The sequence below is a fragment of the Martes martes genome, assembly GCF_963455335.1.
Source record: "Martes martes genome assembly, chromosome: 8".
Lineage (NCBI taxonomy): Eukaryota > Metazoa > Chordata > Mammalia > Carnivora > Mustelidae > Martes > Martes martes.
This window is the reverse complement of record NC_137895.1, coordinates 124,523,361-124,548,856: the sequence shown is the minus strand read 5'-3', so window position 1 is coordinate 124,548,856 and position 25,496 is coordinate 124,523,361. Positions and strand designations below refer to the sequence as shown.

The window sequence follows — 25,496 nt, the reverse complement described above, 5'->3', positions numbered from 1 at the left end:
CATGAAAGCATTAAAAGGTAGTATAAAACTCAATGGCAATGGTTAATATATAATCAAAGGTTCTGTAATATGGTCACAATGGTATGAAACTTACTTACAACTCTAGTTTAAAAGTTAAAAAGCAAACAAGAAGAGTAACTGTGACAATAAGCTCGTTACTGAATACACAATATACAAAAATATGTAAACTATTAATGTCAATAATCCAAAGTGTATTAAAGATAAATGGATTAAATTCTCCAAAGTAAGCAGAATGGCTGAATGGACTAAAAAAGATACAACTACATGCTGTTTACAAAAGACTTACTTCAGCCTTAAACACACACACATAGACTGAATGTAGAGATGGAAAAAGGCATATCAAGAAACAATAATCAAAACAAAGAAAAGCAAGAGTAGCTATACTTTTATGAGACAAAACAAGCCTTAAAAATGGTAAAAAGAAACAAAGAAGGTCATTAAATAGTGACAAAAGGATCAGTCCATCAAATAGATATAACTGTAAATGCTTATGCACCCAACATCAAAGCACCTGAATATATAAAGCAAAAGCTAACAGAGCTAAAAGGAGAAATAAACAGCAGTACAATAATAACTGGGGACTTTACTATCCCAGCGTCAACATGGATAGATAATTCAGACAGAGAATCAATAAGGAAAACAGCAGATTTGAACAACATAATAAAACAAATGGACCTAACAGACATATGAAGAAATTTCTGACAACAGCAGAACATACATGCTTCTGAAGCACACATGGAACATTTTCTAGGACATAGGATATGTTGGGCCACAAGACAAGACAAGTCTCAGCAAACTCAAGAAAAATGAAGTCATACCAAGTATATTCTCTGATCAACTAGAGAATAAACTAGAAATTAACAGGAAAAAAAAACTGGAAAACTCACAAATATATGGAAATTACATAATATTCTCCTGAACAACCAATGATTCAAAGGAGAAATTACTTTTTTTTTTTTTTTTTAAAGTAGGCTCCAGGCCTAGCTTGGGGGCCAACATGTGGCTTCAACTCACAACCAAGATCAAGACCTGAGCTGACATCAAGAGCCAGATGCTTAACCAACTGAGCCACCCAGGCACCCCCAAAGGAGAGACGAAAGCAGCTTGAAATAAAAAAGGAAATGGAACATACCAAAACTTACAGGATGCAGCAAAAGCAGTTCTAAGAGGTAAGTTAATAGCAATAAATACCTACATTAGAAACAGAGATCTCAAATAAACAACCTCACTCTATGCCTCGAGGAACTAGAAAAAGAACAGAGCCCAAATTTAGCAGAAGGAAGGAAATAATAAAGATTAGCGCAGAAATAAATGAAACAGAGAACAGGAAAGCAACAGAAAGAAATGAAAAAAAAAAAACTGCAAGATGGTTCTTAGAAAAGATAAACAAAACTGACAAACTTAGCTAGATTAACCAAGAAAAAAAGAGAGGAGACCCAATTCAACACAATTATGAAAAAGACATTACAACCAACACCACAGAAATAAAAAGAGTCATAAGAAGCTATTATGATGCAACAAACTGGACAACCTAGAAGAAATGGAAAAATTCTCAGAAACATAAAATCTACCAAGACTGAATCAAAAAGAAATAAAAAAGAGCCCAATTACTGGTAAGATTGACTCACTTATCAAAGATCTCAAAAAAAAGAAAAGTCCAGGACCAGTTGGCTTCATTAGTGAATTTTACCAAGTATTTAAAAGAATTGGGGTGCCTGGGTGGCTCAGTGGGTTAAGCCTCTGCCCTCGGCTTGGGTCATGATCTCGGGTCCCGGGATTGAGCCCCTGCAATGGGCTCTCTGCTCAGCAGGGAGCCTGCTTCCCCCTCTCTCTCTGCCTTTTGCTCTGCCTACTTGTGATCTCTCTCTGTCAAACAAATAAAATCTTAAAAAAAAAAAAAAAAAAGAATTAACAATAATCCTTCTCAAAGTCTTTCCCAAAAAAAGGGGGAAGGAGTGCTCTCAAATTCATTTTATGAGGCCAGCATCACCCTGCTACCAAAGCCAGAAAGGACACTACAGGGAAAAAAAAAAAAAAAAACCTGCAATATCCCTAATGAATATAGATGCAAATACTAGAAATACTAGCAAACCTACTTCAGCAGATCATTCACCATAAAAAAAAAAAAAAAAAAAAGAAAGAAAGAAAGAAAGAAATTCATTATGATGCAGTGGGATTTATACCTACGATGGTTCAACATATATACATCAGTCAATGTGAATACATCACATTAATAGAATGAAAGAAAAAAATCATATGACCACCTCAAGGTCATATGAGGCAGAAAAAGTAAAATTTAACATCCATTCGTGATAAAAACTCAACTAATTCTGTATAGAAGAAATGTATCTCAACTTAATAAAGGCCATAAGTGACAAGTCCATAGCTAAAATCAGACTCAATGGCAACAAGTTGAAAGCTTTTCTTCTAAGAATAGAAACAGGACAAAGATGCCCACTCTCACCACTCCTGTTCAACATAGTATTGAGCATCCTAAACTGCACCAAAAACTATTAGATCAAATCAATGAATTCAGTGAAGTTACAGGATACAAAATTAACACACAAAAAAACAGTAGCATTTCAGGGTGCCTGGATGTCTCAGTCGGTTAAGCGTCTGACTCCTGATTTCAGCTCAGGTCATGACCTCAGGGTCATAAGACTGAGCCCCACATGAGGCTCCACGCTAGGCGAGGAGCCTGTTTAAGATTCTCTCTCTCCCTCTGCCCCTCCCCTGTAACTCGCATTTACACATACTCTCTCACTAAAAAAAAAAAGATCAGTAGCATCTCTATGCACTAACAATGAATTATCTGAAAAATAAATAAATAAAATGATCCTATTGACAATAGCATCAAAAACGTTAAGTATTTATGCCTAAATACTTAAGCATAAATTTAACAAAAGAAATAAAAGTTCTCTATACTGTAAACTATAAGACACTGATGAAAGAAATTAAAGAAGACAAAATTAATGGAAAGAATATGGTTCTTGGAACAATTCATAGATTGGAAGAATATTGTTCAAATGCCCATATGAACCAAAACCACATACAGATTCAGTATGATCCATATCAAAATTCCAATGGCATTTTTTATATAAGTAGAAAAAAAAATTCTAAAATCCATATTTAACCATAAAGGACCCTGAATAGTCAAAGCAATCTTGACAAAGAACAAAGTGGGAAGCATCATACTTCCTGGTATCAAGCTGTATTATTTAACCTTACGATCATCAAAATAGCATGGCTAGCCTAAAAATGGATACAGAGACCAATGTCACAGAATCAAGAGCCCAGAAATAAAACCAAACATATACAGTCAACTAGTATTTCACAGAGGAGCCAAGAATACTCAATGAAGAAAAGACAGTCTCTTCAATAATGGTGCTGGGAAATTGGACATTCATGTGTAAAATGGTGAAACTGAATGCCTATCTTACCACAACTCACAAAAAAATAACTTGAACTAATGACATTAAATGTTAAGACCTGAAACTGTAAAACTCCTAAAAGAAAACATGGGGGGAAAAACAAACAAACCAACCATGACATGGCTCTTGGCAATGATTTCTTTGGGTATGAAACCCAAAGTAAGTACAAGCAACAAAATTTTTAAAAAGTGAGACTATATCAAAATAAGAACTTTCTGCACAGCAAAAGAAACCATCAGCAAAATGAAAAGACAACCTATGGAATGGGAAAAATTATTTACAAACCATTATGTCAGATAAGGTATTAATATCCAAAGTATATAAAGAACTTATACCACTCAATAGCACACACACACAAATACCGCCCCCCCCCAAATAATCCAATTAAAAGATGGGCCAAGGACCCAAAATAGACGTTTTTTTCCCAAGAAGATACACATGACCAAAAGGTACATGAAAAGGTGCTCAACGTCACTAAGCATCAGGGAAATGCAAAAGAAAACCACAGTGAAATATCACCTCACACATGTTAGAAAGGCCATTATTAAGACAAGAGATAATATGCTGGTGAGGAAATGGAGAAAAGGAAACGCCTGCGCACTGTTGGTGGGAATGCAAACAGGTACAGCCACTGTGGAAAACAGCACGGAGGCTCCTCAGCAAGTTAAAAATAGAACTACTCTATGATCCAGCATTCCTACCTTTGGTAACCTATCTGAAGAAAATAGAAACATTATGTCAGAGAGATCTCTGCACTCCCATGTTCCTGCAGCATTATTCAACAATAGCCAAGACATGGAAACAACCTAAATGTCCACTAATACATGAACGTATAAAGAGGTTGTGGCGTTCACACAACACACACACACTCCACATATGGCATATGAGATATATAGAGATATATAGAGATATATATATATATATGACATATGTATAACATGGAACAGTACTCAACCCTAAAGAAGAAGGAAATCCTGCTGTTTGCAACAACATGGATGGGACTTGAAGGCATTATGCTAAATGAAATAAGTTAGACAGAGATAGACACTGCATGATCGTATATGTGCAATCTATTAAAAAAAGAGAGAAAGTGAGAGAGAGTTAAGGAAAGCTAACTCATAAAGATCAGATTTGCAGTTACCAGAGGGTGGGGGCTGGGATGAGAGAGAACTGGATGAATGTGGTCAAAAGGTAAAAATGTCCAATTAAAAATAAATCAGTACTAGGATGTAATTTACAACATGAAGATGCTCTATGATAATTTGATAATTTGAAAGTTGTTAAGAGAACAAATACTAAGAGTTCTCATCACAAAGAAAAAAACTTTTTCTTCATTCTCCTGTTTTCATATCTGCACGAGATGATGGAGGTTAACTAAACTTACTGCGGTGATCATTTCACAATAAAAATAAGCCAAATCATTATATTGTATACCTTAAGCTTACTGTATGCCAATTATACCTTAGTAAAACTGGAAAAAGGAATGGCACAGAGTTATAAACATTATTAAATTTTATTAACAAAAACTTTGTACATTTTCTTTAATACATGTGGAATTTTACATCTAGGTAAAATAACAACACATTCAAAATTTACCATTTATACAAATTGTTACAGAATAACAACCAGTGGGTTAAATAAGTAAAATAAACCACACCGATTTTTTTAATTATCTACAAAAGATTTGACTTTCTTTAAAATTCCCCTGAACATATAAAAATAAATTAATTTTACTTTTCAATTAAATCTACCAATTAGAAATATTACAAATCAAAATATCAATGTTATCTTATGAATTTTTCACAATACAAAACAGATTCACAAAACCTTATTTACAGAAATGAGGTAAGAACTGTGCAATGTTTAACCAAGAGACATATTGCAGAATTAACATGTTCTTCCAGCTAAGTACACAGTGGAGGTCTAATTACAGCTGGGTCTTTTCCACTAATAATTCACACATTTAAGAACAGTTCAATGATTACATCCCCAATTGTTCAATTTATACTCTGCCATACTGTCACACCAGGAGTGTGGCTACCCAAAGTGTAAGGACTGTAAATACAAATTTCACCTGTTTCAGGAACTGTACTTGTTTTGCTTGTTTGTTTGAAATCATTGTCAGTAAATGAAAAGTTGTTTAAATTAAAAAAAAAAAATTCTTACCAAATCCACTCATTTTTCTTGTGACTCATTAGTGGATAAATACCCAGGTAATAGTTTTGCCTGAGCTATCTACAGTGGCATAGAAAGTTTTTAATAAAGGCAGAACCATGGGGAAGGCTGCTGGTGCAACACTGACTATCCCTACTACTTACTCACAAGGACAGACGGTAGTGCAAGCTCAGCTGTCTAGAGCCATTTCAACACAACGGAGGTACTAACAGGCACTTGATTCAGGCCAAACCCGACCAGCAGTTTCCAGAGTGGCCCCTCTTTCTGAAAGAAATCTTTCGCTTTGAATTGATCTGGTTCCCCCAGCAGCCTTAGAACTCACTTAACTCAAAATATGAATCGTTACTTTAAAATATGAGTAGGTCTTAGCACTTTATATTTTTTTTAAAAAGTATTTAGCAAAAGAAAATTACCTTTAGCAGAAGCAGACATTACCATCCTAACTTGATTACCAAAATTGGCCAAATCCCATTATAAAGAAAATTTTTATAACAAAGATTGCCAAGTCCCAGTTGATGACCTATTAATTTGCAATACTTAACCAATAAAACTCCAATAGAAGATATTGGACAGTTCCTTAAAATTTGTCTTAAGATCTGATTCACAGGGCGAGCATACTGTAACCCAAACAAAAGACTGTATTTCATATTCTAAGTTGTACAACAAAATCAAAGTTTATAAATGGAACAAGTCTTTAGTTTTGCTGTTCATCTCTCCAATTTATAACAAAATTAGTTGTGCACCAACTATATTAAATTCCTCTTAGGTTGATAAATTCATTGCATGTAATTATTTCATTGACAAAAGTTAGTTATTAAATTTTTTTTTTCAAAGTTCAAAAAAATCTGGGTTGAGGGATGGGGGATATATGGGAATTCCATTTCAGTGCAACAAAGCAACAAGAAAATTAATCAAAGCCTTACAAGAAAGTCCTTGTGGCAATTAATCCTTTGTTGTGCAGTTCATTTCTTGTCGCATTTCTTCATAGGTGTAGGAGGGCTGCAATGGCAGCCAGAGGAAGTGCTAGAGCAGCAGGAGAGGCGATCTAGAGGTTTCTCAAGTGTCAACTTTTCTCTTGAGTGACAGGCCCAGTTTTATCACTAAGTCTCTGCAGTTAAACAAAATCAAAGGCATTATGTAAATGAACATGTGGCCCATGCCTGTGGTACTCTTCTCTTAAACTGGAATTATAATGGAAATAAAAGATGGTATATATAGTGACTTCATTTTTTTCTACAAGTTGGCACGACCGCTTTTCGGCACAATAGGAAAGACATGAGTTTACTGGTAAACATTATCATCTGCTTTCTATTAACCTCAGCAGTTACAAAGACAGAAGGGCCATCTGAAGGACAGAACTCAGAGAACGGATGGAGAAATCATTCCCCAAACTGACTTCTCCACAAAAGCAGTAACGTGGTATTAGAGAAAATGAATTTTTTATGGACTAACAAAGTCATGGGTTCTGATCCCACATGTGCCATTTGTCTCTTAAGCTTTAGCCTCTTTGAGTCTCCTTTTACTAATCTATAAAAAAATTGTAAAGTCCCTCAAGACTGAAATTACATATACTATTGTTATCTAACAAAGATGCCTGGCACATAATGGGGTACACACAAATATTATTTCCCAGCCTTGCTTTTCTCCCATTAGGTACTTAATACTGCTCATTTTGTTCTTATTTATTATTATAGTTTTCCATTAAAAAACACATTCCATCCTGTATCAGTCAGGAAAAGGGAGCTTGTAAATACAGACACACCTCGTTTTTATTGTGTATCACTCCACTGAATTTTCCCCCAAACTGAAGGTTGGTGGCAACCTTGTGTCAAGCAAATCTACTGGTACTACCTTTCCAATAGCATTTGATCAATTTGTATCTGTATGTCACGTTATTTTTTTTTTAAGATTTATTTATTTACTTATTTGACAGAGAGAGAGAGAGAGAGAGAGAGAGAGATTACAAGTAGGCAGAGCAACAGGCAGAGAGAGAGGGGGAAGGAGGCTCCCTGCTGAGCAGAGAGCCTGATGCAGGGCTTGATCCCAGGACCCTGAGATCATGACCTGAGCCTAAGGCAGAGGCTTAACCCACTGAGCCACCCAGGCTCAGTCATTCTTATAGTATTTCAAACTCATTATTATATTTGTTACAGGGATCTGTGATCAGTGATTACAACTCTCTGAACGCTCAGATGATGGTCAGTGTATTTTTTTTTAAGCAATAAAAAGCATTTTTTAATTAAGGTATGTGCTTTGGTATTTTTTTAGCTATTACACTATTGGACACTTGACAGACTACCTTCAGTATAATGTAAACATAATTTTTATACGCACTGAGAAATAAAAACATTCATCTGACTCACTTTATTACAGTATTTGCTTTATTGTAGTAGTGTGGACCTGAATCTGCACTATCTCCAAGGTATGCCTGTAGTTTGCTTTTTAATGCAAGGAAAAAAACAGTATAAAAAGTCCCTAAATTAATACAGATCCACAGAGATTTCCCACATCTGTATAACACTGGAGAGGTGACTAGCTTTATGACAATGACAGTAGTACTCACAATCAGAGACAGGGGGCAAACAAAGCATTGAAGAGTTGATGAAAACCAATTAATCCTGCATTTTGAACCAACCTGTTACTCAGTACAAACTCAAGTTTCTGAAGACTAACAGCGCAGTAAACAGCAAGCTTTTAAAGTAATGGGAAACAGCAAACATTGTGACTTTTTACACTGTGATTTGCCAAGTCTCCCACCTCATTCTTTCCCTTCTTCCTTTTCCGGACATCCAGTCTCCATTCTATATCCCAATATCCTTCCCCTAAGAGGGTTCTGTCCTGAACTCTGAATTTAGGGGAAACACTAAGTAACTAACACAGCAACACTAACACAGTAAAGTAGAGCTAATTGACGGGGAGAATTAATAGAAAGAAACAGCCTTAAAATGTGTTCTACTATATATATAATACACTGTTTCTGAATCCATTTTTAATTTATCTTAACTGAAAGGGTAAGAGGCTATCACTTTAATGAAAATAATTTAAATTCCATTACAAATATTATTATGATTTAGTTTCTTTTTTAAATTAATTTGGCAGAGTAACTGGAGTGCCCTAAAAATTTATATATTAATTTTATTATAAGCATAATTCAGTTTTACAAAGTACTTTAAAGCAAAATAATAAAAATATTCCAAAATTATCTAGATTGGGTCTATAATTAAACAAATTAATGGAACAAAAGTTCATCAAAAAGCACCAACTACTATCTTTTGAATGGACTGTCCCATACTCCTTACTATAACTAAAATACATATTTTCATTTCCAATTTGGTGAATTATAAAACGTACTTCAAACCATATGCACATATTTAAACTAATGTACTTCAGGGGCTGTATAAATTGGCTTGGATCCTTCATGTTTACAATATCCAGCTGCTGAAGCAACTGGTTTTAAGAAGAAATTATCAGGGGAATAATATACTTTTTTTAAATAAGAGAGAAAAGCTAAAGAGACAGTCATCTCTGATTCCTCAGTAAAATTCTTTTTATGATTTCACTAGGTAAGATAGAGCAAAGACACTTACTGTTACTTTCTGACTGGCGTTGTCACCGTGGATGGTGAGAAATGGGTTGGTGGTGGCTGGGTGGAGGGGCGGTGCCTGAGCTCCTGCCAGCAGGTTGTTGATGGGGATCTGCGTGGGCCCGGGGATCTGGAGCTGCTGCAGTTCCGGCGGGTGGTGCTGCTGGTGGTGGTGCTGCTGCATTAACTGGTACAGGAGGGCCTGATGCTGCTCCTGAGGTCGAGAACATGTGGGAGAAGATGAGCTCCCAGTCCCAGAATTCAGCAGTCAGTAAAGCCTGACTTTTCTATTTTCTTCTTTACTTTAATAGGAGATATTTAAATATAAGTCACATATACACTACTAAGAAAGAAAACAGTATCTTATCTGGAAAAATATACTTTACTAGGTAATAACCATCTATTATAAAGTGTCAGTATTACTAGTGAATGGCTTCTTTTCAAAACAGGGCAAACAAATACAGGAGACCTTATTCAAATTAGGTTGTCCATGATAATTAAGGGCAACAGCAACTTGGAAGTCGTTAAGTTATCTGGATCTGACTTTAGAATGTGCGCCATTCTCATTCCCAATTCTGGGAACAAAAAAGTAACTTTTAAAGCTCGCATTCATGCCAACAGAGAGTACGCCCTTGGTATAGTTATGAGATTATTCTTTGCAGCAAGTATGTATGTGATTTCTTGAGTGTTTACTATGTGCCAGGCACTGTCCTGAGACATATCAGTTGGGGGGGGGAGAGAATCTCTGCCCTTCTGTGGCTCAGCCTGAGGCAGAGAGAGAGACCAACAAAATATTAAGATATGATAACTGGTAAGGATCAGGGTAAACAGGAATGTGTGGGAGACAGAATTGGGGGGGTGGAAATCTCAAACAGATAGGTCAGGGTGGTTCTCAACTGGACAAAGACTTGGAGGCAAGGAGGGAATTCACTATGTGGATATGGAGAAAGGGAGGGGATTTCTAGGAAGAAGGAACATCCAGGGCTAAGGGGCTATGTGGGAGCATATCCCTTGGGTGACTGAGGACTAGCAAGGAGACCAGGCGCAGGTTGGGGACAACTGAACAAGGAGGAGACAAGGGGAGAATGTGGGCCTCATGGTGGTGGGCCAAGAACACTCTGGCTTTTACTCAAAGTGATACAGGAAAGAAGGGGAAGGTTTTAAGCCAAGGAGTGACACAATCTGACTCAGGACTCGATGGATTCAATGGGAGGCATCAGATGGGAGTGAAGTATGACTGCGAGGTTTTGGGCTTGAGTAACTACAAATCAGTGTTCCCTTTGGCTGAGGTAGGCAAAACTATGTGTGGAGCAGGTTTGTGACAGATCAGCAGTTGAGTTTTGGACATATTATGCTTGTAATGTCTATTTTAAAACACCCTAGTGGAGATATCAAAAAAGCAGTTGGATACAAAAGTCTGAAATTCCAGAAAGGGGCCTGGCCTGAAGATGTAACATCCGCACATATTTAATACTGGACTGGAGAACGGCATTTGAAGCTCTATGACTGGAGGAGATCATTGAAATTCTACGTTACTCTGAAAGTGAGAGGCTGAGGTGAAGAGAGGAATGAATGGTTGGGCAGGAATAACACGGCGGTAACGTGGGCTCCTGAAGGCTAAGGGAAGAAAGTGTTTCCAGGAGGAGGGAGTGATCAACTCTGTCAAATGTCGTTGCCAGATCAAGGAAGGAGGAGGACAACAGTCCACTGACTGGTTAGCAGAATGAAGGCCATCTGGGAGGAGACAGCAAGCAGAAAAACAGGGCAGCAGTTGGTGGGGGTAGGAGGGTCAAGCATGAACTTTTCTTAAGATGGGAGAAGTCAGGATGCCTTGGAAGAAAATGTGCCACTTGTAAACGAACAAACTTCACCCCACAATCTTGGCTGACAAAGGAAAGACAGAACTTAAGCCACTTCAGTTCTTGTCTCAGAGCAACAATGTGTGCGTGAAAACCTCCTTAACAAATCATGTTCTAGAAATGAGTCATCTGGGGCACCAGGGTGGCTCAGTCGGTTAAACGGCTGCCTTCGGTTCGGGTCATGATCCCAGAGTCCTGGGATAGAGCCCCATGTTGGGCTCCCTGCTCAGCGGAGAGCCTGCTTCTCCCTCTCCCTCAGCCTGCTGCTCTGCCTACTTATACTATCTCTGTGTCAAATAAATAAAACCTTTAAAAAAAAAAACAAAAGAAATGAGTCATCTATATGTACTACTACTAATAATAATCTTGTTTAAGAGGAAGGACCCCAAATAAACCATATTTTAGTATTTCATATTAAGATGAGAGATAAGAAAACAAGATCACATTTTAGTGCAAGCATTAAAGAATTTATATACAAGCTATCTTTATACCACTGTAAGAACAGTAACAGTGAAAATGATGATCCACAATCAAAACAAGTATTTTCAATATATTTTTGACTAAAGTAAAAAAATGGGAAGAAATATTTTACTTATTTATAAAAATTTTTTGAATTTTTTAAAAGATTTATTCATTCATTCAGTCAGTCAGTCAGTCATTTATTGAGAGAGACTGAGGGAGAAACCTACAGAGAGAATGAGAGAGCGAGCAGGAGCAGGGGGAATTGGTACAGGGGTGGGGGGGAAAGCAGGTTCCCACTGAGCAGGGAGCCCAATGTGGGACTCAATCCCAGGATCCCGGGATCATGACCTGGGCTGAAGGCAGATGCTTAACCAACTGAGCCACCCAGGCACCCTAAAGATTTTTTTTAGTAATCTCTGCACCCAACATGGGGCTTCACCTCACAACCCCAAGATCAGGAGTCCCACACTCCACCGACTAAGCCAGCCAGGCACCCTGAGCAGATACTTAGAAAGAAATTACAAACAAAGGCTGAAACTCTGAGCTAATTAAATAGTGCATTCTCTGAACAGTCTAACTCAGTGAAGTATGCTAGGGAAATGGAGCTGGAAACAGTTGCACAAATACATCAACCCGTCTGGCTTTAAGTTTATGACCACACAACGCGGGCCAGAATATCTCTGCATGTGAGCCACACACTTTCAATATTTTTTTTAAGATTTTATTTTTAAGTAAATCTCTATGCCCAACATGGAGCCTGAACTTACAACCCCAGGAGGTGCACACTCTACCAAATGAGCCAGCCAGGCGACCCTCCCCCACCACACACTTCATCAATTCTTCCTCTCTCTTCCAAGATACCTATTCCACATTTGCTTCTCTCCTCTGACCACCAACATCCTTATTTCCCCCAGCTGATGCCTTCAATTCTTTTTTTTTTTTTTAAGATTTTATTTATTATTTGAGAGAGAGCACAAGCAGGGGAGGGACAAGAGAGGGAAAGTAGACTCCCAACTGAGCAGGAATATGGCCCTCGATCTCAGGACCCTGGGATCATAACCTAAGCCGAAGGCAGACGCTTAACCAACTGAGCCACGCAGGCGCCCCTGATACCTTTAATATAATTTTGAAAATTAAAAACCTTAAAAGTGGGTTTCCTCAACCTTCTGTCATTAAAAGCCCTCTGACAGCTGCTCTGCCTGCCCTCTTCATACAGTGGAATGCCGCTCTCCACTCCCCTCCCTTTCCATCCCCTATGAAGTACTTTGCTGCTCTGTTATCTTTCCTCTCCCCTGTTCCCATCAACATATACATGTACTGTCATATTCAAAATGAACAAGAAACCTCCCCCTCAGACCATGTCTTTCTTCCATTAGCTGCTCATTTCTCTGCTTTTTTAGAGTGAAGTGTCTGGAGCTGCCAATACTCCATCTTCACTTCCCCTCCTGCCATTTTCTTTGGAACCATTTGAGGAGGTTTTTACTTCTCACCACAATTGTCAAAGCCTCCAGGCAGCCAAATCCAACAGTCAATTTACTTGTCCTCCCAGAAGTATTTTTACACAGCCAAGTCCTTCCTTTGCTGATACATTTTCTTCACGCGGACCCAAGGACACCACTTCTCAGTTCTCTTAACTCACTAGTCACTTTTTCCCCACATCCTTTACTAATCATGTTCCTCTTCCAGGATAGCCAGGGCTCAGTCCTCAGATAGCAGTCCTCATTCCCTACAGATCTCATAAAATCTTGTAAATCTAAGTATCATATATGCAGCAATGCCCCCAAATTTGTTATATTGTTATTTGTTATTTCCCTGGACTCTAGACTCACACAACTGTCCAGTCCACATCCTACTTAAACACCTAAATAGACATCTCCAACTTAGTATGTCTGTAACAGAACTTGTGCTTTCTCTCCAAAACCGGCTGTTCCTCTAGGTCTTCCAAATCTCAGTAAACTGCAACATCCCATTGTTTCAGAACTCTTCCTTATCTTGAATGTCTGACAAATAAGTCTTGTTGGTTTTATCTTCAAAATACACAATCCCAGATGGTTTTCCCCCACATTTATCCTGCTATATTAGAAACCACATCTCCTACCTGGACTACTCCAATAGCCTCCCTGCTTCTCCTTTTGCTACTATCTCCCCTCCCAACACATACAATTTTCCGCACAATGACTACTAATCTTTAAAAAATGGGAATTGTTATATGTCACTATTCTGTTCAAATCTTCCAATTAATTCTTTAAAATAATCCTGAAAGAAAAAGTGAGGATATACGAAACAAGATTTTTAAAGTTGAGATAATTATTTAAAATAATATACTATATACTGTTTTGATACATTTGAAAGTTTTCACAAAAGTTTTTTTTTAAAAATCACCAATGGCATCATATCATACTCAAAATCTAAATTTCCTGCCACAGACAGCCAAACAAGGCCCACCGGGGACTTTCTCTCCTCTGCACCAGCCTCTCTCTTATTCTGCAGTCATGCCAGCCGTCTTTCTAGTCCTCAAAACATAAACACATGTGGTCTTTTCCACTGCTACTCTTCCATTCGCCTGTGTCAAAAATTCATGTTCCTTCAACTTTTATTCAGGTCTATGCTCAAAAGTCACCTACTCAAAGAGGCAAGACTCCACTATCTAAAATTAGCCTCTTGTCCCACCATTCCTTTATCCCTTTGCCTTCCCTCATTTTTCTTCTCAGTGCCGATCACTACCAAAACCATACATTTGCTTATTGTCCACCTCCACTGTCAGAATGAAACCCCATGAAAATATGAAGTCTTAACTCATCATCACATTACCGAAGTCTAAAAGAGTACCACAGTACATGTTCTAATACTTGTAAATCAATCAATATAATTTCACTACAGGTATGGTGGACTATACCAAACGGCAAAACAAACTGTTCTGGGGGTTATGCATCCAGTAATGCTATTTCACAAAGTGGGTAAGTCTATACCCATGCTAAATGTCTATTACAGCTTAGAACACTTGCTCCTAACAAAAATCAAATATTATCAAAAGGAAGAACTTACTGGTGTGAGCTGTTGAGAATTTAACAACTGCTGAAACTGCTGTTGGTGAAGAAATATTTGTCTTTGCTGGTCAGAAAGTAATCCTAGTCCTGAGGCACTGAAAAACGATTAAAATTCTTACTTTCTCCTATATACTGTTAATGTTTTTTAAAATGTAAAATGAAAGACAACTTTTCAATTTGGTGTTTAATGAGTTAACAAGTCAAATCTTTAAATATAATACTTTCTGATAACAATCACATACAAATTTCTTTTTTCTCTCTTTCTGTGTATACAGGTAAATAAGAATTCACATTGTCAAGGAATGTTTTGTTTTCCTTTTTATTATAAACCAAGAAGGCACTCAGTACTTTATAGAATAGAAATTTAAATGTGTTTATAACACGCACATAATTTTTAATTATTCAAGGATAATTTAACCCACACTAAATTAACACGTATGTAAAACAAGGAAAAATCCCAACTACTAATTGACTTGACCTAACCTTTTTTTTAATGGTCCCAATGGAGAGTAAAATTAAACACCAAAGAAAAGGGAGCCAGAAAAATAGTTTACTAGTATCCATTGCAAATCCATTTAAAACAATTTATTCCTCAAATGTATGTCCGGTAACAACATGGCTTTAATCCCCTTATTTTGAACAAACAGTCAAATGAAAGTCCAGTACCATGAAAAACAGTTTCACTCACAGGAAATTCAAGATCATTTGATATAGGCACTAATTCCTATATCAAAATCTTTAATTAAAAAATTAGCAGAACTGCATAGCTGAATTCTGAGAAATCAATATTCACTCATATGTGATCCTCATTACAATACTCTTTTTCTTCAAAATGTAGGATACATGAAGACAATATACAAGGGGAGGTAACACAGATCAAGAATGAAATTTTTAGCACAGAATACATTTAATGCTTTATTACTGAAAGTGATTTAACTTTGTTTTAATTTGAATTAGTTAAATTCCAAACATAAATGGCTCTCGAAGTAATACACTTAATCTAAAAGTTTGCTCGTTTTCATTTCTTGTTGATTACATCTACAAGAAGCACATTAAAAAATCCCAATCTGAAAGCATGGACAATACTGGTACTCTGTTGCACTCAAGAACCCAAAATAGATTAAGTGAGTTTCTTACCTGTTCGTCAGTGTAGCTGGCATTGGATGTGTTGCATTAGGTGGTACAGTTGTATGGGTGAGGGGGGTAGGGTTCTGGGATATTGTGACAGGGGTCTGAATAACCCCATTTAAAGCTCCTACAATGCCATTAATTGCCAGTTGGTTACCTGGCAAAGCTCCAATTATTCCACCCACTGCAGGCACTGCAGGAATGGTGGATGTTACAGTCTGCATTCCACTAGCCAGTGCCCCCACCGTCACACCATTGACCTGCTGCACTCCACTAACACCCGAGCCCTGCTGCGCTGGACTCTGCCCAGCAGGAGGGGGAGTAGAAAGAGCAGAAGAGCTGCTGGTGCTTTGTCCACTGGAGGTTAAGTCCTAATGTAAGAAAGAACAGAAACTTAAGTCAGAACACAGGAAAACTGTTTAAAATCATCTTAAATCATTTAATGTGGTATACTACTGTTTCCAAAACAAAAAACAAAAAAACACAGAAATGAAACTAACCACACCAAAATTACCTGATTTAATACAGGAAGAGAATTATCAGGTAAAAAGCTGTTTCCTAGATGAGGGCTCTTACTGCTGCTGTTCAAGGAATCAGTGGTAGGAGCTAGAACAATAAAAGACAAAAAGAAACCTATTTACCCTGTTAAATTACATTTTGTGTAAGATTAAAGGCTTATCTAAAAGCTTATCCTGAAGCCCACATTAAAAACACTTAAATATTAAGTCTTGCTATGCCTAATACCAGTTTAAAGGGAAAAATCTATAACTCTATTGAATACTATGGCTTTAAATCAATAAAGAGATTATACATTTAAATAACTATTATAGTTAAATTATGTGCTAAACAAGTTAGAACAAATTCAAGTTGATCACTTGACAGATTCTTCATGTTCTTTGAAAATAACCTATCATTCCTTTTCTACATCTTCATATAACTGGTAACTAGTTATTATTCACTTATTATGAGAAAGATCTTAAAAGTCTATCCTACTTTCGTTAGATATGCAATAAATACTTTCATACTTACCATTCTGTGCTGAAAATGCATGCATTTGATGAGACGGACTAGGATTTGTTGTTATTGTTGGAAAAGGCACTGAGAGCTGTGCATTCAATAACTGAAGACGTTCCTTTTTGGCTGTCAAGTTTTTAATCTGCTCTTCCAATCTCCGATTTTCAACTTGAAGTTGGTGTAATGACTTCAGCATTCCCAAAACTAGCAAACATTTGCATGGTTTTAATAAAGACAAGTTTCCACACAGGACTACATATTTTACAAACCTAAGTATCAGTAACTTTAAAAATAAGTTAAAATAGGAGAGTAGAAATTCTGTAAAGCATTTTCAAATCACTAGGTTTAGTTTCTAAATTTATATGTAGATACAAATATACCACAACATATTATGTATATATAAGCATAAAGGGATACTGGTCCTAGATGAACCTTCTGGAAACTTTGTTGCCACATATCAAAAAACTCACCCATCTGGTCTACGTAGTTTTCATTCTCAAAGAAAAATGACATTTTATTTTCACCAAAATAAAAACCTAATTAAAAATTCAAAGTGCCTGCCATCAGTTTTCGTTAAAATCATGTTTAAAATGGGGAAGAGTCATACCAATATCCATACCCACAATAAAGAGTTATTGTGTGCTGCCTGGTCAAGCTAAGCGCGCCTCCATAGTGGGGCGAGAGGCCGCCCCGCCGCCGCCCCGCCGCCGCTTGGCCTGCGGATCCGCACATCGCCCAGCAGGGAGCAGTGTGCGCGCACCACAGCCCCCACACCGGGCTCCCGGAGAAACGACCGTCTGTAACCAGGCAGTTTCTGTCCTGCCTCATCACCTCAAATACAGTTTCAATTCCTTCCACAACTCGGGACTTCTCAACTGACAACACTGAGTAGTTCTGCCAGCATGATGGACGCTTTAAAAGTTCTACGTACACATATTAAAAAGTTGTATTTGTTTAACATGCCCTCAGGACCTTCAAAAGACACAAGGGAGATGGTACAGACATATATGGTCATTTCCCAAGGATTTAACTTTTATCCCCTCCTCTTCAAGATGCTACACAGAAACCCTCAGTGTACCCAAATGAGATGCAATAAGATGAAGCTAAACCTGTCCTCCAGCTATCATGTTTAAAGGATTATCCTGGCATGAATTTCCTCACAATTAGCATTTTTCCGGCAAGGCACCATTCATAAAACGAAACAAAACACACAAAAAACCCCTAAAATACCAATTTGCAGCACTTGTCTACTAACAACAAAAATTTTTGTTTTGATACAATAAAGCAATAAAAGCCTATATCCCAAAATGATTTTTAAAAAACCTTTTTCCCCAAAAAACATATATCCTTTAACATTAAGCCACTTCCCCAGTTCACTGCCACTTAGAGTAACTTTGCTCTTTTGGGCATTTTTCAACCATCATCCTAATACTTAACATTGAAAAATACTAAATATGTATATAAAACACATATATATGTATACAAAACACAAAAACACATAAATATGTATATAAAACACATATACATAATTTAGTAATACAAAATATATATAAATTTAGCAATTCTTACTCTTTTTCATCTAAATTAAAAAATTAAGAAGATGGTTGGCACACTTGACTATATGCGTTTTTATTTTTACTTTTTCAAAATGATTTCTAGGTGCAGGAAGAAGGAGCAGAGGGAGAGGGAGAGAGAGAATCTCAAGCAGAATCACCATTGAGCGAGGAGTCTGACGTGGGGCTTGACCTCCCAACCCTGACATCACGACCCTGAGGATCATGACCTGACCTGAAACCAAGAGTGGGACACTCAACCAAGTGAGCCGCCCAGGCGCTCCTGACTAAATGCATTTTTTAAAATGAATTCTCCAAAGGTAAGCCAAGTTTTCTTCAATTAAGCTAAGAGAAGATATGACCCATGTATTTTAGTAAAATTTAAAAATTGGTAAGAACAGGGGCAGGCGCCTGGGTGGCTGCTGTTAGGCATCTGCCTTTGGCTCAGGTCTGATCCTGGGGTCCGGGGACCAAGCCCCACATCGGGCTCCATGTTCAGCGGGATGCCTGCTTGTCCCTCTCCCACTCCCCTGCTTGTGTTCCCTCTGTCTCTCTCTGTCAAATAAATAAATAATTTTTTTTAAAAAAAGTTTAAAAATACATAAGAACAAAGTACCAATATTAAAATAATTCAAAACAGTAAGAATAACCACTGAACAGGTAAGTGCTTACTGTGAGCTAGGCAATGCTCTTCACAGTTTTTATGCCATTTAATACCCAAAACAACACTGTGATATGGGTATATTATTATTCCCACTCTACAAATGGGAGATAATGTACACATTAGGAAACTTGCCCAAGATCCTAGCGTTAGTAACAGGTAAATATAAGACCAGTGATAAAATTGTAGAATCTGTTCTATAAAACACTACAGTACACTTTCTTGCCGTATTATATAAAACATATTTCATAATTTCACTACTATTGATGAAATGTGACTGCTGCATCTATCCATCTGTCTGTCTGTCCATCCATCTTTTAAAGACATGAAAAGAATACTTACTGTCACTGGGAGTACCCTGTTCTAATAAAAACTGTTGTCCTTCACTCCACTGCCTCTCCAAAAGCTGTTCTATGCTGGCTGCTACCGGAGGCAGATTTTCCAAACTGCTGTTGACTGGTTGATCATAGCGAATTTGTAAGCTGCTTACAGGAGATCTGTTGAAAATATTAATTCTCAGTTTAAACAGAAAGAGAGTGCATTCACACTTCTCACCTTATGCTGACCCTTTCCCTGTAAAAAGTCTTCTAACTCCAGGCTGCCTACACTGAAGAATGATAAAACCATAATCCACCCTAAAATTGAGTAATTACCATTCTTCCTCCCCAAATTATAAAATCAGGGGAATAGCTAGCTATTCTCGGTAATTAAAAACCACTAGAAAATAAAAACAACCCCTCAATAATCTCTGAAATAGGCTATAAAAGAACCTGATACAGCTTTAGATAAAAGGGGGAAAGACAGTATTAGAAAACTTGAAAATAAATAGCCAGAAGAGAGGAGTTCCACCATTCTGCTTTAATACACAAAATATCAAGAGTAAAACTGTGCAATTATAATAATGTACAAGGCATTTTATTTTACAACCAACAGAATCTCAAATATTAGTAAAAAGAAATTTTTAATAATATTGAAGTAGCCTTTTGTTATAAAGTCAAAAATACAGATTTTCTAGTATTGACAGGATTAAGGAACATTAGCAAGATTAAAGTAATTTTTATTTGAACCCTCTATACAAATTTTTCTAAAATGCCTTGGATCTGTACTTCAAGTGGTAATAACTTAATTCTTCCAAAATAAGTATTACTTATATTAAGATGAAGGTGTAATGTTCTCTCATCCTTCTTTTGTTTTAAATTCATAAATGTGGCCATTTCTGCTCTCCAGCCTCCACGCTAACACAGTACATTAGTGAAGGGCTTTAGGCTTTCCAATGTGTTTCCACATAATTATCTCGTATGATCTTCATAACAGCCTCATGAGAAGTCCAAACCTGGTTATTGGTTCCATTTCCATATGAGGAAAACAGGATGGGGTTTTAGTGCCTTGTGCAGAGATACTCTGCTGGGCAGAGGTGGACACAGCTTGGGTGTTCTAACAGCCCACTAGTGTTCTGCCACTGCCTCAGTGTGCTTCTCTACTAAATCTCCTTCGACAAGTTAAACAAATGAGGTTTTTTTATTCCTCAAGTAAACATCACGTGCTCCATACAGTTGACCATCCCCCTCCAAATAGTACATTATGCCAAGATAATTTAGGTTATTACCTTTCAGTCTGATTTTTAAAGGGTAATATAAAGTTGGAAATATATGCTAAAAATAATTTGGTAAAATTTATTGCTTTAAATGTTTTATCCATTTACCTAATGAAAAACTAAGAACTATGCTAAGCAAAATAACACTGAGGGATCTTGCAAAATTTCTGGGTAGCTTCTATGATACTTTAAGAAGGGAATACAGAAATGCTTCCTCCACTAAACATATGAGCAAAAGCCCATTAGTTTTCTTCTATGAAAAGAAGAATAAAATAGTACAGAAATAATCATATCATAAAATTATAGATTAGTCAGTTGATGTTAATCAGTGTGTACTTCAGATTCCTAGTTGGAAAAGAAGGAATATTTTATTTCCTCCAGAAATCAATTAGGAAAAATAATACTACTTTTAGGTCACCCAGGAATTTTATAGGAAAAGACACTACTGGATGTACCCCACTAGAAACTACCAAAATTAGAGGTTACCGAACCAATCTAATGATAAAGATGTTCCTTAAGACATTATCAATATATGAGCAACATAACAACAGATATTAATAGTATCCTTGCATAAAAATCTTAATTTTTAACAGACTTTTTGAGTTCCCACAGTTGAAAAATGTTCATTTCTCACAGTGGTAAAAAGACTCTAGAATGGGCTTTTACCTACTGTTCTCCATTCTCACCTAGTCTAACCATGCTTGAGGCAGAGTTTACAAAATTAAAGAGCAGAGAGAAAACAAACTGGAAGAAGGTATAGAAGTTGAAATTAGAAGACAATTAATAAAAAGAGAGTCACCGCCTAAAGTTCCATTGTTTTCTATAAATTGATACAACATTCCCTTCTGCCATACTCCCCACTGAGAACAGAAGATGTGGGGCACTTAGACTGTGCTCAGAGAAATTCAACCCTTCCTGTAGAACTCTGGTAAGAATTCTGCTAACAGAATAACCTTACATACATTATGTAAGATACCTAAATTCTATCATAATAGTATTTACAGCCATTTCACAGAACAATGTAATAATCTGTTATACTTAGATTCAAACAATTTTAGGAACTAGAGAGTTTTTTTTTCAAAAGTTTATTTTTTTCTTAGTAAACTCTACACCTAATTGGGACTCAAACTTACGACCCCAACATCAAGAGCTGAATGCTCTTCTGACTAAGCCAACCAGGTACCCCAAGAACAGAGGGATTTTTACAAACGAGCCCCAAGAACTAGGAACTAGAGATCAAAGGGTTAAGCGCATTGCCCACAAAAGAGCTAAAACTGGAACCCAAAGTTGAAAGTCTTGATTATTGCACCTTTAAGAGGTTTAAAGACTACTTCATGACCAAAAAGAATTAGCCAAATTAATGTATTTAATAGTACCAGCAGCTAAATATACAAATGATAAAAACAAGAGAGTTGAAACTCATTGGAAATCTAAGAAAAGGGATGTCTTCTGAAAAGCTTAGAAATCTAACCATGTGTTTACTATTCAAATTAATTTAGAATCATTTTTCTTGACAGTCCAGACATGCTTCTTATCTACAGAATGCTTTTACAGCCTCACAAATGTATGCTCTGATAAGAGATAAAGAAGTTCCCAAATCTCAAAATGTTTCCTTTGCCTATACTGGGCAGAGTAAATAATGCTTACCGTGGTGAGAGACTTCCTCGGGGTGAGCTTCCTCTGCCAACAAGGCTGCGGCTATTGTCTCCAAGATCTTGATCTGCAGTGTAAATATTTCATAGCTGATAAAGTGACTCTCACTAGATAAGAGGTTTTAAGCTCTTGCCCTGATTTTTCCTAAAACATACATAAAACCTTTACCACTATCTTTGCAGTTACTACGAAAGTAGAAGATCTAGTATGTTGCTAGTTCAAAATTGCTGAACTGTGGCATGTAAGACGTTGTCTCTACACGTTTTTGTGGGTGTAGAAGGCCATGGATTATGTTCCGTTCTTTCATTCCTTTCAATTTTACAGCACAGAAGCGTGGTATGCATTTGCAGTACCCTCCCCTCAGCCACTTTTAATTTCTACGGTTAAAGTAATGAATCACAGCTGTGGACAGCTAATCTGTATGCTTATCACAGCAAATCCTTATGCTTTGTATTTTTTAACACTTTGCATCCCAAGACAAGTCATAAAATGCATTATGTATTACACAGAGCCACACACCATAACTAAAATTACATATATTACATGGAGCTTCACACCAAGAATAAAATTGAACACCACAAATTTAAGTTGATAAAAACAAGTAGGAATAGTCTGTACTTAAAAAGGAAAAAATTAATTTCTTCAAAATTCTCAGGTTAACACCGAATAGCTCTGCTTGAAAAGTAACTTGTATTTCTCCTACAGTCAGTTCCTTCTAAAATCACTCTATCTGGCCTCTTTCAAGGTTGTCCTCCCCTTATTCTGAGGCAGGTAACCTCTGACCCTTAAAGGGTAAAGACATGACTGATCCATTCTTGGTGAACCGCTAAACCCATTCCCTTCCCCCAAACAGGCATGACTACTTGGACATGTCAACAAATCCTTAAGGATGGAATGAAACAAAGCAAATCCAGTGGCTCATTAAAACAGTACAAGAGGCAAATGCTACAAAATGTCAACTGGTAAAAATTCACAGGATTACTAAACACTGTAGAAATTCTCTAACAGGATTTTTTTTTAACCAAGTTTGTGTAATGCAATTTCATGAATTATGCAAATAAAGGTTTAGGCTATTCACAGAAAAGCCTAGTGTTATGTTACTTTCATTGCACAGAACTGAGAACTGAACACATCAATCACAAAAGTCACAGGAGACATTGTTGCATTCCTGCCTGCTGATGGCTCTGCTTAAACATTTACATTTCAGACAGTAAAAAAGCACATCACTGTTTTGCAGCACAGCACACTATTTACTTCCAACTGTGGTGGGGGGCAGGGGGGGGGTGCAGCACAATCCTATATTAACCACACCTTTAGACTTTTCAAATAAAATGAGCCAATGGTGGGGGTGAGGGGAAATTACATTGGGGGAGAATTTAGAAATTCTTGAAAACCTACCTGTTTGATTGTTTTCAGATTGAACTATAAGAGCTGCCATTGATGAACTTGGATTTAATCTACTGCCATACATATGAGATGGTGCCTGACTAAGAGAAGATCCAGACAGTGTATTCGCCTAAATGGAAAGAATTACAAAGATAAATGAATTGTATTTGAAAATATCTTCATATTTTTCCTCTAATAGACCAAATAACTATTTTTTCCAACCTAAGAATATAAGCAAACATTCCTAACTTACTGAAGAGCAGATTTCATTCTTGTTTTATCACAGCAACATTTCAATTTTTGAAGTTACATAATTCCAGATTAAAAACATAAAGACTGGCACAAGGTTATTCTTGCTTTAATTTCAAAGTATCTAGTCACTAACAAAACCCAATGGCATGGTTACCATGTGACCATATGACTAATTATTTAATCTTATTAAACCATTTACAAAATAAGGGCAGGTCGACAACAGATGTCTAACAAATGCCTCAGTCTCTTACATCACAGGCTGGCGAAGGAGGTCAAAAGGTCCAATTTCTACTTTTAGTATTTTAACTACGAAGAGCAATATTTCCATTGCTTAACTCTGTCATTAGTAAAACCTGCACACTATTCTGTTACTTCCTATTTTGATAGACTTGGAAGCCTGCTGCTTTTTCTGTTTTGTTTTGTTTTTATTTTAAAAGAAAGCAAACAGGCATCAAGTATGTTTTCTATACAATGCAGAGCTCAACGAATCACAGCTTTGCCCTGACCCCATATAAGGCACTGTCTTTTTGGCAGGAAGCCAGCTCCACTAACTGGAGAGCTGGTCCAAAGTTTGTAATTCATTCATGTTGCTAACCACAATTCTGAAGGCCTCTACTGGGACTTGTGCCAAACAAGTGAAAATGAACCCTTAAACAGATGAAGCTAAGGAGGCTGGCCAAAGTCTTGCGTAATCCAATGTAATAAAAATGCCTTCTTTGATGTGAATACTTTCTCCCACTTTCTAAGAATATTATAACCTTAAAATGTGGCATTTTGGGAGCAAATCTCTTGTACACAAAATACTGTTTCTCAAAGAAACTTATTATTAGCCTGAAATACTTTTCAGATTTAACAGAACCACAAATTTTTAAAGGAGACTTCGTATTCTTTTTCATGAATGAAATGAAACTTAAGTTTTATAAAAATGGAATCACTGTACAGTTATTTCAGAACAGAACTGTGGAAAATAATTTCCAAGGATTGAAGCACTTCTAATATAAAGAAGCTGAGTAAGAGCAAAACAAAAGAAAGGGGACACTCCAACCCGTACAACTGCACACAGGAGACCAAGACAACATAGTGGCTGTAACAAGCAAAATAATACAGAAAATAAACTGTGTTTCTGGAAAGACTCAGACCCTGGCATTATACTTACTGGGCATGAAAATTGGACTTTACAATTCACAGAAATAGTCTGTGATGCAGAATCCTGCCCTTGTTTTCCATTGTTTGAAAGGGTGTATTTTCTAGTTCATTCTTTCATGTCTAAGTTTAATTGGTCAATTTTCGGTTTCATTTTTCCTCTTATTAAAGATGTGTATAGAAACTCAGTAAGTTTATACTATAAAGTCTTGTTTAACAATCAATTAGCCCTCGGTAAAAGGTAAGGCATAATTTTAACCTCAAGATCACACTAGACATTTACCATGTATTTAGTAGTGTAGCACACTAAAAAAGCATAGCATACTAAATTCATAAGTGGAAATATACTTAAGATTTTTTTACATCTCCAGAAGTCAACTACCTAGAAATTTTGTCTACTCATTAAATAACCTAGGGTAAGAAAAATCACCAAACAGACAAACAGGAAGACCAGATGTTACCAGTCCCATGTGTAAACATCTCAGGTACCATGTACTTAAAAATATCCTTCGCAGAGCCAATTTGCTCTTACTC

The 25,496-nt window shown here is 36.8% G+C and overlaps 1 protein-coding gene across 2 annotated transcripts in view; it reads right to left on the bottom strand.

Moving 5' to 3' along the window:
* Positions 1 to 4,946: 4,946 nt before the first annotated feature.
* MLLT10 (MLLT10 histone lysine methyltransferase DOT1L cofactor) overlaps positions 4,947 to 25,496 on the bottom strand; it is a 249,801-nt gene continuing 229,251 nt past the window's right edge. For both annotated transcript variants that reach the window (XM_080810109.1, XM_080810110.1), the window contains 9 exons: positions 23,580 to 23,697; positions 22,176 to 22,248; positions 19,277 to 19,431; positions 16,736 to 16,924; positions 16,221 to 16,312; positions 15,716 to 16,077; positions 14,577 to 14,673; positions 9,215 to 9,424; positions 4,947 to 6,735 (listed from right to left, as the gene is read on the bottom strand). In XM_080810109.1, coding sequence (XP_080666235.1) covers positions 6,691 to 6,735; positions 9,215 to 9,424; positions 14,577 to 14,673; positions 15,716 to 16,077; positions 16,221 to 16,312; positions 16,736 to 16,924; positions 19,277 to 19,431; positions 22,176 to 22,248; positions 23,580 to 23,697 — 1,341 coding nt within the window. In that variant the 3' untranslated portion in view covers positions 4,947 to 6,690. The remainder of the gene's footprint in view (positions 6,736 to 9,214; positions 9,425 to 14,576; positions 14,674 to 15,715; positions 16,078 to 16,220; positions 16,313 to 16,735; positions 16,925 to 19,276; positions 19,432 to 22,175; positions 22,249 to 23,579; positions 23,698 to 25,496) is intronic.